Consider the following 15,264-nt stretch of genomic DNA (forward strand, 5'->3'; position numbering starts at 1 on the left):
CGAAATAACTTCCTCCACAAGAGTCAAGGGTCCCAGCACTGCTCCCTCTGTTCATGCTTTTTAGGTAGGATTCCTTTATTTAAAAAAAATCGACCCTGTTAGAAATGTAAAGGATCAAAAGGCAGGGCCTACGATGTAAGATAGGTGAAAAAAACTTTTTTTTTTCTTTTAAAGAGTCACTAAAGGAGTTTTTAAAAAAAAATTATTGAACTTTTACTGAATATCACCTCACATGAACCTATGAAGCATTCAATTAAATCCGGTGTTAACACCGGTGTCCTGGCCAAATTCCCCCCCCCTGGTCTTTATCCATCATGGCCTCCTAATAACCCCCGTCTCTGAACTGGCTTCATCACTCTGCTCTCCTGAGAGCTGCTGTGTGGGGAGAGGACTGGAGCATCATCCAGGTGGGGCTGCACACTGGTGGGGGTGGAGGGGATCCCCATGACCTGTGAAGAGCTCTGAGTGGAGTGTTCAGAAAATCGCTACAGATGTGTAAGGATTATTGATTATTGATTATTGACTATTCTTGTTGTTATTTCAATACAAAACAAAATAGAAAAAGTATGTCAAAAAGTATAAGCGCACACAGAAAACAACAACACACAACACAATACGCCACCAGAGGTTGTTATTATTATAACAAATCCGAAAACCATAAGTTACAATGCTCTTTTTCGTTTGCCTAATGTTTATTTTTTGATGGGGTTGAAATAATATTGCATTTCTACCCACATGAAAGGACGGAGTAGCGGTGCACTATTTCGTTGTGTGAACGCGACATGTATCCACACGGGAGAAACAAATATAACATATAAATATAAACTACATAAACAAATCCTCTTTCTTTCCCACATTACGAAGTCTGCTCGCGAGTTATAACGTGATATCAAGCTCCTTAAATCGAACACATTCACCTGCTTGAAGGTAAAGGTTTGCAAAACAGCGTTTGTAAATGTTTCTGTTTTCGGTTCCACGGCCGAAAAGCTGTGTCTCTCTACTCTTTTCAATAATAATTGCTTACACTTATATAGCTCTTTCTGGACACTCCACTCAAAGCGCAGGTAATGGGGTCTCTCCTCCACCACCACCAATGTGCAGCCCCACCTGGATGATGCGACGGCAGCCATAGTGCGCTAGAACGCTCCCCACACAGCAGCGATCAGTGGGGAGGAGAGCAGAGTAATGAAGCCAATTCATAGATTAAGCGCACGAACGGTTAACAAGGCAGCTCGGCGACCAACGCACGTCGTTTCCTCTGTCTGGACCGCAGAGGAAACCGCAGTCTTTTTTGTAAAGAGGCGCGACTGAGCGTAAGTCAGGTTACAAAAGAATATCGACGCCTCGGAACACAGTCATTGAACGGCCTGGAGATACGCTTCGTGAAGCTGAAAGCGCTCTGGCGCAGTGAACCCCTCAATACCGTGAGTACTCCCGAATCAAACCGTGACCTACCTCATACGTGCTGGAGGTTCACCATATATGCGAGTCCCATCGGCAAAGAAACGACCCCGGGGACTGGTAAATCGGCCATGTTTAACGATAACGACTGCGAAAGAGCGGTACTGGTGGTGGTGGAGGGGAGTCCCTGTCATTACCTGTAAAGCGCTTTGAGTGGAGTGTCCAGAAAAGCGCTATATAAGTGTAAGCAATTATTATTATTATTATTATTATTATTATTATTATTATTATTATTATTACTTAAGCAATAACCTGGATGACCAACTGTTCATTCCCTACCAGTGCTTTTAAAAGGGCAGATGGTCGACAAGGTCCAACGCCCGACTGTGGAAGATGAGTTCAGATCTTCCCCTTTCAGAATCTGTCAGAAAGGCGTCTCGAGTTTCTTTTATTTTTTAACTTTTTATTGTAACTGCAGCCCTGAAAGTCCGTCCCGGCTGCGCCCAGCGCTTCATAGGAATGATTTCTTCGCGGGTGTGTATGAATTTGGGTTGACGGACCTCGGATCGTTTTCTTTGCCATTTACTGTTTTTCATCAAAATAAAACAAAACTGCACCCAGCACGGTGATTCTGGGCTTTGAACCGCTGGGTCTAACTCGCTCACTGCGTGTGTTTAGGCCGCTCCGCGCTGGACACACACATCCCGCCGCAAGCCGTGTTCGTGGGACCCCCCAGCAGGGATGGAGGTGCTGAAGACGGGGGTCGCCGTGCTGTGGCTGCTCTGTGAGTTTGACGCCGTCTCCCGTGTCCCCCCTGGCGAGCTCGGACACCCAGTTCCACCGGGGGTCAGAGTTCGAGCTGGCCCGCCTAGCCGCGAGGGAAAAGAAAAGACTAAAATAATCATAATAATAATCGATACCGCTGCGCTGATCAGTCCGCTCCCAGTCGCTCGGGTGGGGAAAGCGAATAAGCCCAACAAAGAGAGAACGAACACGTTTCTGCACTTTGTTTTTTCACACCTTTTTTTTAACAATCGAGAGACTTTCTGTCCGTAAGAATTCCATTGCACCAGTACAGGTACCAGGTTACCTGTGGCCAGAAAGTGCCAGTTCCAGTTCACGAGGCGTGACGAGGAGCTGGGACTCGCTGCACTCCGGAACTCTGGTTGACGACGCGACGGACGGCGCTTGGCCCCGTGGCGAGGCAGGGGGTGGAAATGTGAGGGCACGCAGGGGCGCGGAGCTGCGTGTTGTAACACGCGGTAAGAGCAGCAGGAGAGCGGGTCAGGAAGGGGGTGGGCGCGTCATTTCCAAGAAGCAGATCGGCTTTTCCGTCACCGCTGCCGGAGCCCCTGGCCGCCGAGCGCACCGAGCGCCGCTTGTCGATAGATCACTGCAGGGACTTTTCGTGTTTGAACGTCGGGCTTCAAGTGTTGACACTTTTCAGAAGAGATTTTCCGGAGTGGTCGGCTCGCACCGGCGCGGGAAGATAATGCGCTTACGCGTCGACACGCTTTCATTGGCGGCCCGCCTGGGAGAGCGGGGTCGAGTCGCAGACGGAGACGGTGTGGCGTGTCACCAGGGGGTGTTACGGCCGCCACCCGTTTTCACTTCTCCGAGTGGTCGAGTACTGGGCGGCGATCCTTCTGTGTGGAGTCTGTAGTTGAGTCGAACCTGAAGTAGGCTCCACGGTCGAAACGTTGTGTTTTCTTTCTTCTCTTTTCAGCAGGGAATATAAACCTGTTACGTGATAATAGATAGATACTTTATTGATCCCGTGAGCGAAATTGCACTGCGACAGCAGCACTGTCAACACAGCGACAGTGCAACGAAATGATACAACAATACAACAACACAATCCAATCAGTCTTGTCAGTGAGAAGTGCACTAAGAAGAGTCGCTCACAAGTCCAGAATATACAAAGAACAAACCAGAACAGTACACAAAAAAGTTGTATTGCACGTTATAAATATATTGCACAAGTCCCTGGCATCTGTTGCACAAAAAAACAGTTGTAAACGGGGAAAAAAAAGAAAAGAAAAGAAAAAACAGATGTAAGAATAGAGTTTACTGTTTAATCCAAAAACTAAACCAGGCGGTGCCATAGGCATCATCGTGTATTTTTACCAGCGTGCGAATGTGTTCGCACCAGCGACCTGTTCAACCCTCCGGCCCCGTTAACGAGCTCGACCTCGGGATCCAGCGCCGACCCCTGTCGTCCTTTTCCTCGTTCACGGATTGTATCTCCTTAAACCTGGCCAGCTTTCTGGATGAATGCGTGAGCAAGGTGACGTCTGTGCGCTCTGTTCGGCTGGACAAGAGCACCGGCGCTGTCTGTGTATACTGTATATACATACAAAGTTCAAGCAAGGAGCTGCGTCCGAGGAAGAAGTAGAGGTTGATTCCTGTGCTGAAAAGAGAAGAGACACACAGCTTTTCGGTCGTGGAGCCGAAAACAGAAACATTTACAACGCTGTTTTGCAAACCTTTACCTTCAAGCAGGTAAATGTGTTTGATTTAAGGAGTTTGATATCACGTAATACCTCGCAATACTTCGTAATGTGGGAAAGAAAGAGGATTTGTTTATATAGTTTATATTTATATGTTATATTTGTTTCTCCCGTGTGGATACATGTCGCGTTCACACAACGAAATAGTGCACCGCTACTCCGTCCTTTCATGTGGATGAGGTGGAAATGCAATATTATTTAAACCCCATTAAAAAACAAACATTAGGCAAACGAAAAACAACATTGTAACTTATGGTTTTCGGATTTGTAATAATAATAACAACCTCTGGTGGCGTATTGTGTTGTTGTTTTGTGTGTGCGCTTCTACTTTTTGACATACTTTTTCTGTTTTGTTTTGTATTGAAATGACAACAAGAATAGTCAATAATCCTTACACGTCTGTAGCGCTTTTCTGAACACTCCACTCAGAGCTCTTCACAGGTCATGGGGATCCCCTCCACCCCCACCAGTGTACAGCCCCACCTGGATGATGCTCCAGTCCTCTCCCCACACAGCAGCTCTCAAGAGAGCAAAGTGATGAAGCCAGTTCAGAGACGGGGGTTATTAGGAGGCCATGATGGATAAAGACCGGGGGGGGATTTGGCCAGGACACCGGTGTTAACACCGGATTTAATTGAATGCTTCATAGGTTCATGTGAGGTGATATCCAGTAAAAGTTTTAATTTTTTTTTTAAAAAAAACTCCTTTTGCGACTCTTTAAAAAAAAGTTTTTTTTTATTTTAACACCAGAAATACAAAAAAAAAGGAGACAGTTCGCAACGATAAAAGCTGAAAATCAGTTTTTTTCACCTATCTTACATCGTAGGCCCTGCCTTTTGATCCTTTACATTTCTAAGAGGGTCATTTTTTTTTTAAATAAAGGAATCCTACCTAAAAAGCATGAATAGAGGGAGCAGTGCTGGGACCCTTGACTCTTGTGGAGGAAGTTATTTCGCCAAAATCGTGACCTCAGACCTCCCTCCCATCTCCCGGCTGTAGGCGACGCGTTCCGAGAGGCCAGAGGCGGCGGAGACGGGGGGCCCGCGGTGCCCACACGGGTCCCCTGTACGGGCGGGGCCGCCGCCGCCGCCCTGCCCTGCGACCTGGAGCCGCGCTACGAGACGCTGTGGTTCTTCCAGCGGCGCGACGCGCTGGCCCTGGCCGTGTCGGCCAGCAGGAGGCCCGACCGCCAGGGCTTCCACTACGTCGAGAGGCGGGACCCGCGGTACGCGCTGGCGCCGAGCGCCTCGGCCGACCGCGCCGCCAGCCTGACCATCGAGCGGGTCACCCCGGCAGACCAGGGCCTCTACTACTGCGCCGACAGAGACAAGGGGCGGTTTCGCATCGGGAGAGGAGCCAGGCTCGTCTGCGTGGGTGAGAAAAGCTCTTATTTATCGAAAGGGGGGACAGCGTTGCGTGGTGGAGAGGGTGCTGAGAGCCTGCTGAGGTTTGCTCCATGCTCCTACAATCCTCTGTGTAAAGAAGCGCCTCCTGTCCTAACTAGAAGGAGCTCACCCAGCTGTGTCTGGAGAGAAGCCAGAGTATCGGCTTCAACCGCATGGACTGGGCAACTTGTTCCACACCCCCACCCCCCTCTGTTTAAAGAAGAGCCTCCTGTGCTGACTGGAGGAGCTCATCCAGCTGTGCCTGGAGAGAAGCCGGGGTTTCGGTTTCAACCACATGGACTGGGAAGCTTGTTCCCCACCCCCACCACCCTTCGTGTAAAGGAGAGCCTCGGGTTAGCGGTTTTCAACACTCTTCTCTGTAGTTTCCACTGCAGCCCTCTGGTGTCGATGTCTCTGATTGGGAAGACAGGCCCACCGTCTATGCCTGCGCCCGACAGTCGATGTTTTTTTTTATTTCCTATTAGTACCGCAGACGCTGGCGTCATTGATCTTTTTAGCTTGAGCGACCGAAGGTTTTCGATTTCCAACGCGGATTTGTGCGCGTTTTTTTTTAAAAAGAGGACAGACATTTCATTTAAAAGACGAGTTGAGACGGCTAATGAAGACGAAGCCAGGTCATATTTTACTGTTTTCCTTGCTCAGAGGCAGCGGCGCCGAGCGAAGGGCGAGGAGAAGCCGGCAACGCGACCCGACCCGGCGCCCCGCTTCCCCCGGGCCTGCAGCTTCCCTGCCTGCTGATCCTGCTGACGGCTCCTCCTCTGTCTGCCCTCCTCTCCTCAGTCTGCGTCTTCTGCGTCTTCCTCAGAGGGGGTGGGCAACGTTTTTTTCGTTTTGTGTCTGCCCCATTCAGGTGACGCCCTGCGGATTATCAGCCAATGGGGGGCTTCAGTAGGTCAGGATCTTGCCCAGCTGTGCCCTAAAAACAACATGGCTGAGCAGCTTGTTCCACACCCCCACCACTCTTTATGTACAGACAGGTCTTCTGTCCTGACTGGAAGAGCTCATCCAGCTGTGTCTGGAGAGAAGCCAAGGTGTCGGCTTCAAACACATGGCTGGGCAGCCTGTTCCCCACCCCCACCACCCTTTGTGTAAAGACGTGCTGCATGGCACACTGCTTGTGGTTTGGCTTGGTCCCGCTTCTGTGTATAGACTTAAAGAGACGTTAACTCGAAGTGAAAGGGAGGTCTTAATCTCCCCACACCGAAAAAAATAAGTCATTTTATTTCTGTTTGTGTCTTTTCAGCAAAATGCGGACGACAAACCTAAAAGGCATGAGGGAGAATCCCAGCTTCGGCAGTCGATATTTGTTTTTCCTGAGACGACCCGAACTACCCCCCAACGCCCCCGATCACCGGACAGAACTCGGCACACCGGACCCTCTACGATATAATCCGCCCTGGCACAAACCCCCAGAGCTGCGGGTCAGCATGATATCCCCCCATGCCTGCTGGCTGACTGACACACACACACACACCCACCGGAAATGCCTCTTCTTTACCAGCGAGCTGACTGGAAGTCGAGAGCATGTAAGAGAAAGGGCTGGCGGCTAACCTGTTTTCTTTCTTTTTTTAATGCAAAACCAAAAAGAAGGATCTGAACTCGAGCCGTTTATTGCGCTGGCCTCTGCGGCTGGGTGGAAAAGGGTGGGGCGGTGGGGTTATTATTTTTAACACAATTACGTGCTACTACTAAGATTCCTGTATTTTCTATTGATTCTACGCGCTCCTTCCGTGTGAAATGAAACACCCCATGTCGCGACAGGCTCGGCTGCAGGAGAGACGGGCTTTAGTTCTGTTTAAAACAAAACAAAAAAAAAATACCCGCCTGTAGGTGACTTTCGCTCTGCGGAAGAGCTTTGTCGTGGTCTAAGCAGTCAGGAAGTCAGGATGCTACTCTGCGGTTTTTAAGACGCTGTTCCAGGGAGTCTGCAGTTATTGTTCTCGCTTGTTGTGGGCTCCTTCCTTTTTCTTACTTTTTGACGTAGGGAAAAAAAAACAATTCCCGGTGGCAAGATGTCATATGAAAAAAAGGAGCACGTGTTTATCTGTGTTCATCTGTGGCTGAAAACGGGTAGTTCGGACGTGTACAAAACAAAACCGCCCCTGCTTTAACGCTTATCACGCGAAAATGCAATAGGACTGAACCTCCAATTAAAACGTGAAAAATAAACATGACCGATGACTGTAAAAACAAAGGGTTTTCTTGTGCGCAGAAAACAAACAACAAATCACTCCTGTCTGTCTTGTTGGGTCGTGAGTGGTTAATTGGGTCCAGGGGCTCTCCCAGCTGTGTCTTGAGAGAGGCTTCAACCACAGGGCTGGGCAGCTTGTTCCACACCCCCACCACCCTCTGTGTAAAGAAGCGCCTCCTGTTCTGACTGGAGGAGCTCATCTTAAGCCAGGGTATGGGCTTCAGCCACAGGGCTGGGCAGCTTGTTCCACACCCCCACCACCCTCTGTGTAAAGATGTGCCCCCTGTCCTGACTGGAGGGTCTCATCCAACTGTGTCTGAAGAGAAGCCAGGGTATCGGCTTCAACCACAGGGCTGGGCAGCTTGTTCCACACCCCCACCACCCTCTGTGTAAAGATGTGCCTCCTGTCCTGACTGGAGGGTCTCATCCATCTGTGTCTGGAGTGAAGCCAGGGTATCGGCTTCAACCACAGGGCTGGGCAGCTTGTTCCCCACCTCCACCTCCCTTTGTGCAAAGTAGCACCACCTGCTCTCTGTCTGAAATGCACTTCCTTTGTGCCCTCTTGTCCATGATTCAGTATTCAATCTGAAGAATACAGCTGGACTGACGTGGCCAGTGACCTTTAAGGATTTAGAAAATTGTATCACATTCCCCCCATTCTCCTCTGTTTGAGAATAAAGAGATCCAGTAACTTATCCCTTCTTATCAGCACAGAAATGTATCCTATGTGGTCCCAGAGCAGCTATGTCTTTTTGAGTAAAATCGTATGTGGCATTCTCACCAAGGTGTGGACTATGGCGGCGTGCAAGTGGAACATTGCGTGGTTTTGTTTTTTGCAGCAGGTACCCTTGTGTATAAACACACATTTCTGCACTGTACCGGGGCATCTCTGAACAGGATGTTGCCGTCATAGAAAGACCGAGGTTGTTGCAGTCCTCGCCGCCTGACGCAGAGGAATACGTGGGGGGGAAATTAGACGAATATTAAGATCTGGTCATGTACATGAAACGGGTTTGTGTGTGTTCACTGCCCCATGATGGAGATTCGCTAGTTGTTCTCCAGAAACAGCAGTGAAACGGGGATCAGGGGGCAGGAGTGGACACTCAGAGGGTGTGCGTTTTGGAAAGGAGAACGAGTGGCGCTACTTTACACAAAGGGTGGTGGGGGTGGGGAACAAGCTGCCAGCCGGGGTGTTAAAGAGGATCGCCTGGTGCCCGTCAAGACACAGCTGGATAAGATCCTCCAGTCAGGACAGGACAGGGAAGGCACTTCTTTACACAAAGTGTGGCGGGGATGGGGAACGGGCAGCTTTAACATCCTGTGTTGTCCAGCCCCACCTGTGTGTGTGTCTGTCTCCCTGACTCTGACAGAAGCTTCGCAGGGCACCAATGTCCTCTGCTGTCCCATCCTCTGCTTTTTGCTTCGCTGGACTACTGAGGGGCTGAGTTAGTGTGCAGCCACATGAGTGGTTTAATCACCTCTCTCCTCCATATCTCTAAATACTGAGCTGCTCCTGCCTGATCTCTCTCTCTTTCTCTCTCTCTCTCCTCTCTCATTTTCATCAGCCGGAGGTGTGCTCACTCTGTGAACTCCAATTCTGAGTGATAGCAGTATCTATTTTTTTCCTCAATTGAATGCTGACTGAAATCTCCACGTCGATAGATAGATGGGGATGGTAGGTGTGTGTGTGCATGTGTGATCCTGTGGAGTAGGAGTTAAGCCGATAGACACGTCATCAGAAGATTCTGGTTTATTCTTACTGACAGAAACGGATTGGCAAGTGAAGAGATGGGGTTTGTGGCATGGGTGGTGTAGGTTTGAGCCTTGCACCCAGCTGGTGGGGGGTTCAAGTCCTGCCTGTGTCTGCAGGTTTGTTGTCAAGTCCTGCTGATATTAAAAGGTTGATAAATAAAGAGATTAGTCTTTCTGTGTGTGTGCCTTTATAGAGTATAGGTTTAGACTGTGCATCTCCTAGATGTGTGGTTGCAGCCTCGAATCCTACCTGAGACCTGTGATTTCATTTCAAGCAAATTCTTACTAATAGTAACACATTGATAAGTAAAGAGTTTAGTGCTGTGGTGATATGGGCCTATAGGGTTGGGGGTTAAGACATGTTCATACATAAACAAAAGGGGGGTCTGTGTCAAGGTGGCTCTGTAGAGGAGAGATTAAGATATGGGGTTCTGGTCTTGCATGCTGCAGCATTACTCTATAGGGCCATGCACCCTGATCACCTATCGCTTTATTGATCAACGTGGTAGTACACCTGAGCTTGAAAGCAAAGCTCACATAACTCCCAGCCTTTGAACCCCTGATGCATCAGCTAAGAGTGTAGATCCCTCCCTACACACTACTCTATAGGATAGCAAACAAAGCACCCGACCTTTATTGACTCATGTGTGAATGTCAAGTAAGAATGGAAAATAAACCTCCTCTATTACCAAGGACTGGAACCCACAGCTCCCGGGCTACAAGTCAAGAGCTCTTCCCAATGAGCCCCAGTGTCTTCTTGGTCTCCTATCCAGCTGTCAGCGGTCACTTGTATTAAATATCTCTCTTATATCTCTTCTTTTATTCTGCGGCGGTTATGTGGCTGAATATCGGGGGTATAATTCTAACATTAATAAAGGAATCCTTGATGGATCTGTAAGCCATCGACGACAGACTAACTCAAATCGACGTGTGTGTTCGCCTTGAGCAACGACAGACCATCTCCAGCGCCGTCTTGCTTGAGCTCGGTGCGACTCACACCGCCCCGCTCCTCTTTATCGTTTTCATCCTAAATCTCTCCTGCGGTCACAACCCTCGTGTCTTCTGTTGTCGGAAGTTTTCTCCGTGCTGCCCGGCGCCGCTTGCTACCGGCGACTGGCGCCCTGCGACACCTGACAGGAGAGAGGCCACTGACCCGCGGCACAGGAGGAGGGACTCGGTTTCGTGAACGAGGCGTTCTGATTGGACGAACTCGCGTGGCTAATTATACCCGCTTTTCTTATTGGATGGCTCAGTCACTTCACCCATACAGGATGGGTAACCGCCCCTATTTAAATAAAAGAAATGGACCAATAGGAGAGTCGGTCAGCCCCCCGCAGCCACACCCCCCTCAGAGCGCTGCTCTTGTAACGTCAGTTCTCCAGCAGCCAGAGAGGAGTTGAGCTCTGCTCCTACAAATGTTCACATGCAGATAATTTGCTGTCCAACCTCGACGCGCCAGATTTAATTAAAAAAAATAACATTCTAGATCGAGACCTAGTGATCAGGCGTTAAAAACGCAATGAGGAGCCCAGAGAATCATGCAAAACCCATTACCAGTCCAGTGACGACTGACTGGTACCGCCAAGACCCAGACGGAACCGGTCTCTCCAGACAGCCTGTCCCGAACTGGGTCCTCTTATGGCCGTGACGGCTCAGAAAATGAGCTTCTGCGGGTTTCAGACCGGACTGACGTCACGAAGCGGCTGACTCAGGTGAACGAGCGGGTTTAGGAGAATAACTGCAATGACACTATCCCGGAATTCTGCCCTGAGTCACTGTTTACAGTGTTAATACACAGCCGCTCTTCGCGAAATAAATAAGATATAACTCAGTCTAGGAAACTTTTCGCATTAAACCACAAGAGCGCGCCAATGTGCAAAAGCAGACTAGTTTTCAAAACACAAATTCATTAAAAAATAACAGTCGGGAATGGAAAAAGTCAGGATAAAGGCATATACAGCATGAGACACTTTCAAGAGTGAAATTATTTACTCTCAAGTACAAATTGTGCACATTTGAATAATAAAGTTCCATAAAAACATCGGAGGTCCGGATATTTTCGCGATCCTTATCGACAATTGTTCTTAGTGCTACAAGAATGGATACAAATTAGATCAGGAATATGGGCCGCTTGGCAGTTTGTAGCTACTTGATCCAAGAGTCTTATTTTTAACCCCGATTCCAGTCCAATCTTGTGTTCATTTACTCAAAGCTTCATGGTTGGTAGGCTCATGCATGCCTGGATCTCTGAAGGACAAAAAAAAAACATCTCTAGCTGCTTATGAAGAGTCCCATTCTTCCAAAAATATAATGTAAACGATCATATTGTGTTTCGATAGAAATCTGCCCTGAGATATATTTTTTTACATTTAATAAATAAAAATTAGTTCAACTGAATGTAATTTATTGAGGTTGTGCTCTGACATAGCGCCCATTCGCTTTCCAGATGAAAAGGAGCTGCTCTGGGGGGATTCCGGATGCAGGGGTCCCATCACAGTGGAGAGTGACCTCGTCGCCGACTCTCACAGACACATCCGCATCTGCAGACGATGCTGGGAGACAATGAGGACGGAGCAACATCAACGAGAGACAAAGGTCCTTCAATCCAGTTTGAAAGAGTGTGATCATAGGAAACACAGCGAGACACTCCTGTACACTATTCACAAGAAACTATGTCTTTTGACTCCAATTTAAAAGGGTGTGATCATGCTAAACACCAGAGACTCCAGGCAAAGCTTACACAGTGAGACACATGTGAGACAACACATTTTTACTCCAGTTTAAAAGAGTGTGATCAGACAGATCAGGGGAAACAGGTACACTGTTCACCTCCATTTCTAACCGACTGGAAAAATTCTTGAATGAAACTAGGATTAATTCATTCAGGGTCTTGTTTCCTATGGAAGCTTATTGGCGCCACAGAGGAAAAAAATTAACTCATTTATACGAGAAAGTTATTCAGTTTAAACACAATAGTTAATTTGTGACCAATGTCACCTCCTATATTAATACTGTGTATTTCATTGTACTGTATGTGCAATAATATTGCCCCATGTTGGGGAACTACCATCTCTTCTAACCCTGGATATCAGAAGCGGTTGCATCTATGATAAGCTGGACTAGGCACTTGTGTCAATTTTCAGTTTTTGCTGCTCAGTCTCTTTCAGAAGATGAAACAGTGTAGATCAAGGCAAACCCAAACACACCTCCAGTGTATCTGGCAATAGTCAACAACATTATTTCATTTATTTCAATAAGAAAAAGAATACTGATAAATCTTTGTAAAAACTTATATTCACCAACCAAAAACAAATGTGAAGTTTGATTAGCCAATTCTCAAGGAGTTCTTAGTTAATAATTGTCATATTAATGGTCATTTATTTAATATCATGAGAAATGAGATGTGTGATTTCATTTACTATCCTATTAACTTCTACACAACACCATTTAGGGTTTTAAAACATGCTGATATCCCCTAAACATTTTTATCTGCGGCACAAATCCAACTGGATAAATATTTTTTAGAAAAAAAAACTTTAAAACCGATACACTGCTGAAGAATACACCTCTCGCACACAAATTTTTCTGAATTTATCCCCAAACCTTATTAAATATTAAATGTATATTTTCACAGGTTCAATTTTTATTTTGTAAGAGATTATGGAAAATAAAGAGTGCCCAGTCTGAGTGAGAGATCAGAGGTGTGTCCATCGTGCAGGGACAGTGTGAGAGGGAGAGATCAGAGGCATGTCCAGCGTGCTGGGACAGTGTGAGAGGGAGAGATCAGAGGTGTGTCCAGCGTGCTGGGACAGTGTGAGAGGGAGAGATCGGAGTTGTGTCCAGCGTGCAGGGACAGTGTGAGAGGGAGAGATCGGAGGTGTGTCCAGCGTGCAGGGACAGTGTGAGAGGGAGAGATCAGAGGTGTGCCCAGCGTGCAGGGACAGTGTGAGAGGGAGAGATCAGAGTTGTGTCCAGCGTGCAGGGACAGTGTGAGAGGGAGAGATCAGAGGTGTCCAGTGTGAGATTCTGTGATCTGGGGCTCCTCTGGTCAGTACAGGTCAGGTGTGCCAAGAGGGGATTTGTGAATTGTTGAGAGTGAAAATCAACAGGAAATATAAATTTGTGAATGGAAATTGATACTCACCCTCTGTCAGTGCAAGCAAAAGAAAGAAAACCAACACAGGAAGTCGCATCGTAAGATTCACCCTGGGGAAAGAGACAAGGGACCTTAAAGAGGGAACTACCGTGTTTTTTCATATATAAGGGTTAGAAAGATACTGTTTGCTGATGTAAAACAGGAACATATAAAACCTCTAATTTCCTGACTTACACTGAATCGCCGCAGTGTTCTGTGATTCAGAATGAATCGAGGGAAACACAACTGCCAGTGAGGTGGAGCGGCCCTGTGACACTGTCCACTCAGGCTTGTGGATCTGTCTCTTTTAATCCAGTAGAAATCCTGCTCTTGACTTCCAAATGGATTTGCCCATCAATATGTTTCATTCTTAATTCAGCCTGCAGATCATGCTGGAACAATTCTGTGTGAAACGTCTGCTGCACAACCTGGACGTATTCGCTCGTACATCCGTACATCTGTCATCACAGGGACTAGTGAGCAGGAAGGGCCGCATCACAAGTTGTTGGGATTCTCAATCGTGCCCACGGCGAGACCAGGGGTTTGCCACAACATAGCGACCTACAGTACTTTCACAAAGTTCACGATTCTGTGCCGTATTTTGAAATTTGTACAATGTTTCTATACCTACAATTAATTTATTTTGTCAGAGATTTAATAACCGGTCTGAGAACCTGGGACTGCAGTTCCTCTTTAATGTAGCCTGGTAATCTAGGTGTAACACAGGTGTCCCCGGCTACCAGACGCAGTACTCAGGTCCTGTGCCATCCCAAGAAACCCCCTGGAGACCCTCCAAATGCATATTCTTGATTTCTCAGAAAATAAGAGATCCCCACTCGGAGCCTGACCACACAGCCATCCCGTCTGAATTCTCTGTAAATCTGTGCTCTGCTGCAACACACCTGGAGATTCGGTTATGAAGGAATCTATGCATTATTTCATTCTTAAAGCTTATTTTATCAAACACGTCGCGATGTTAAACCGTTCTGTGACCACCATGTTGTGAGATTTCCAGGAGCGACGCCTTTAATTAATTCTCATCTCTCCCTCAGAATGCAACGAGTTTATCGTATTTTAACAGCAGAACGTTGAATTCAGACGCCACAAACTGGAGTCTAAGGCAGAGACCGTCGTATTTGTCAAAGTAAGAAGACTGGTTGGTAAAATATCTACACTCTGTCATTGACAAATCTGGCAAATGACTCCACTGGTCCACTTTTCCGTGTCAGTATAAACTTCAGAACTACAGGTGTCGCTCTGCCTCACCTCCCCGCCCGGCTGCAGGTCTCCAGCGCTCAACACCGGCTCTATCTTACTAATTACTTCTGCTTTGTTGCTTTAAATGTCACCGCGCTACTTTTCACCAGTTTAAACCTCCGTGCACGGGCTGTCTGAAGCCGCAAGGAGGAAAGTAACTATTCATCCTGTCTGAAGCCCACAACCCAAACTAAAGGAAGTTTTTGGCCGGACATCCGACTCCTCCAAGATACACTCAACTTCCACGCTAGTTTCTATCATGTTGTCGAAGGAAAAAAAAAATCACGAACGTAACTACGATGTATTTAAAAATTAAACTGGTAAAAGTTCGTTTTCTTTAAATTAAAAAAGTAAAATATATTATTGTAATCGACACTATGTTTTATTTTTCAGTTCAATTCCATCTGATCACGTTCAGTCTCATCCCCCCCAAACCTCCAGTGAAGACGCCTGGACGGATCAATAATACTCACCTGTGTGACGAGAGAAACAGGAACTTTGCAACTGAACGAGTGAAATAGCAACGAGTTTAGACGATAAAGACGATGTATCTCACGCCTGACAGCAGCGAGGTGCCGGTGGATCAGTCCCCGACAGAGAGAAGCAAAGCTC

At 47.4% G+C, this 15,264-nt stretch overlaps 1 protein-coding gene and 1 long non-coding RNA gene across 2 annotated transcripts; one reads left to right on the forward strand and one right to left on the reverse strand.

Moving 5' to 3' along the window:
* The first annotated feature begins 1,227 nt into the window (after positions 1 to 1,227).
* On the forward strand, positions 1,228 to 8,950 carry LOC148663262 (uncharacterized). The gene is made up of 5 exons (XM_088631373.1): positions 1,228 to 1,424; positions 2,080 to 2,185; positions 4,911 to 5,285; positions 5,960 to 6,127; positions 6,561 to 8,950. Exons 2-5 carry the CDS (start codon positions 2,143 to 2,145, stop codon positions 6,581 to 6,583), a joined length of 609 nt encoding a protein of 202 aa, XP_088487499.1. The 5' UTR covers positions 1,228 to 1,424; positions 2,080 to 2,142; the 3' UTR covers positions 6,584 to 8,950.
* Positions 8,951 to 11,230: 2,280 nt separating this feature from the next.
* Positions 11,231 to 15,264, reverse strand: LOC148663263 (uncharacterized). The gene is made up of 3 exons (XR_015936420.1): positions 15,126 to 15,264; positions 13,405 to 13,466; positions 11,231 to 11,812 (listed from the first exon to the last, which is right to left on the reverse strand). It is a non-coding gene; the product is annotated as an uncharacterized LOC148663263 (long non-coding RNA).

The sequence above is a fragment of the Lepisosteus platostomus genome, chromosome 5 (genome assembly GCF_059453375.1).
Source record: "Lepisosteus platostomus isolate fLepPlt1 chromosome 5, fLepPlt1.hap1, whole genome shotgun sequence".
Taxonomy (NCBI): Eukaryota; Metazoa; Chordata; class Actinopteri; order Semionotiformes; family Lepisosteidae; genus Lepisosteus; species Lepisosteus platostomus.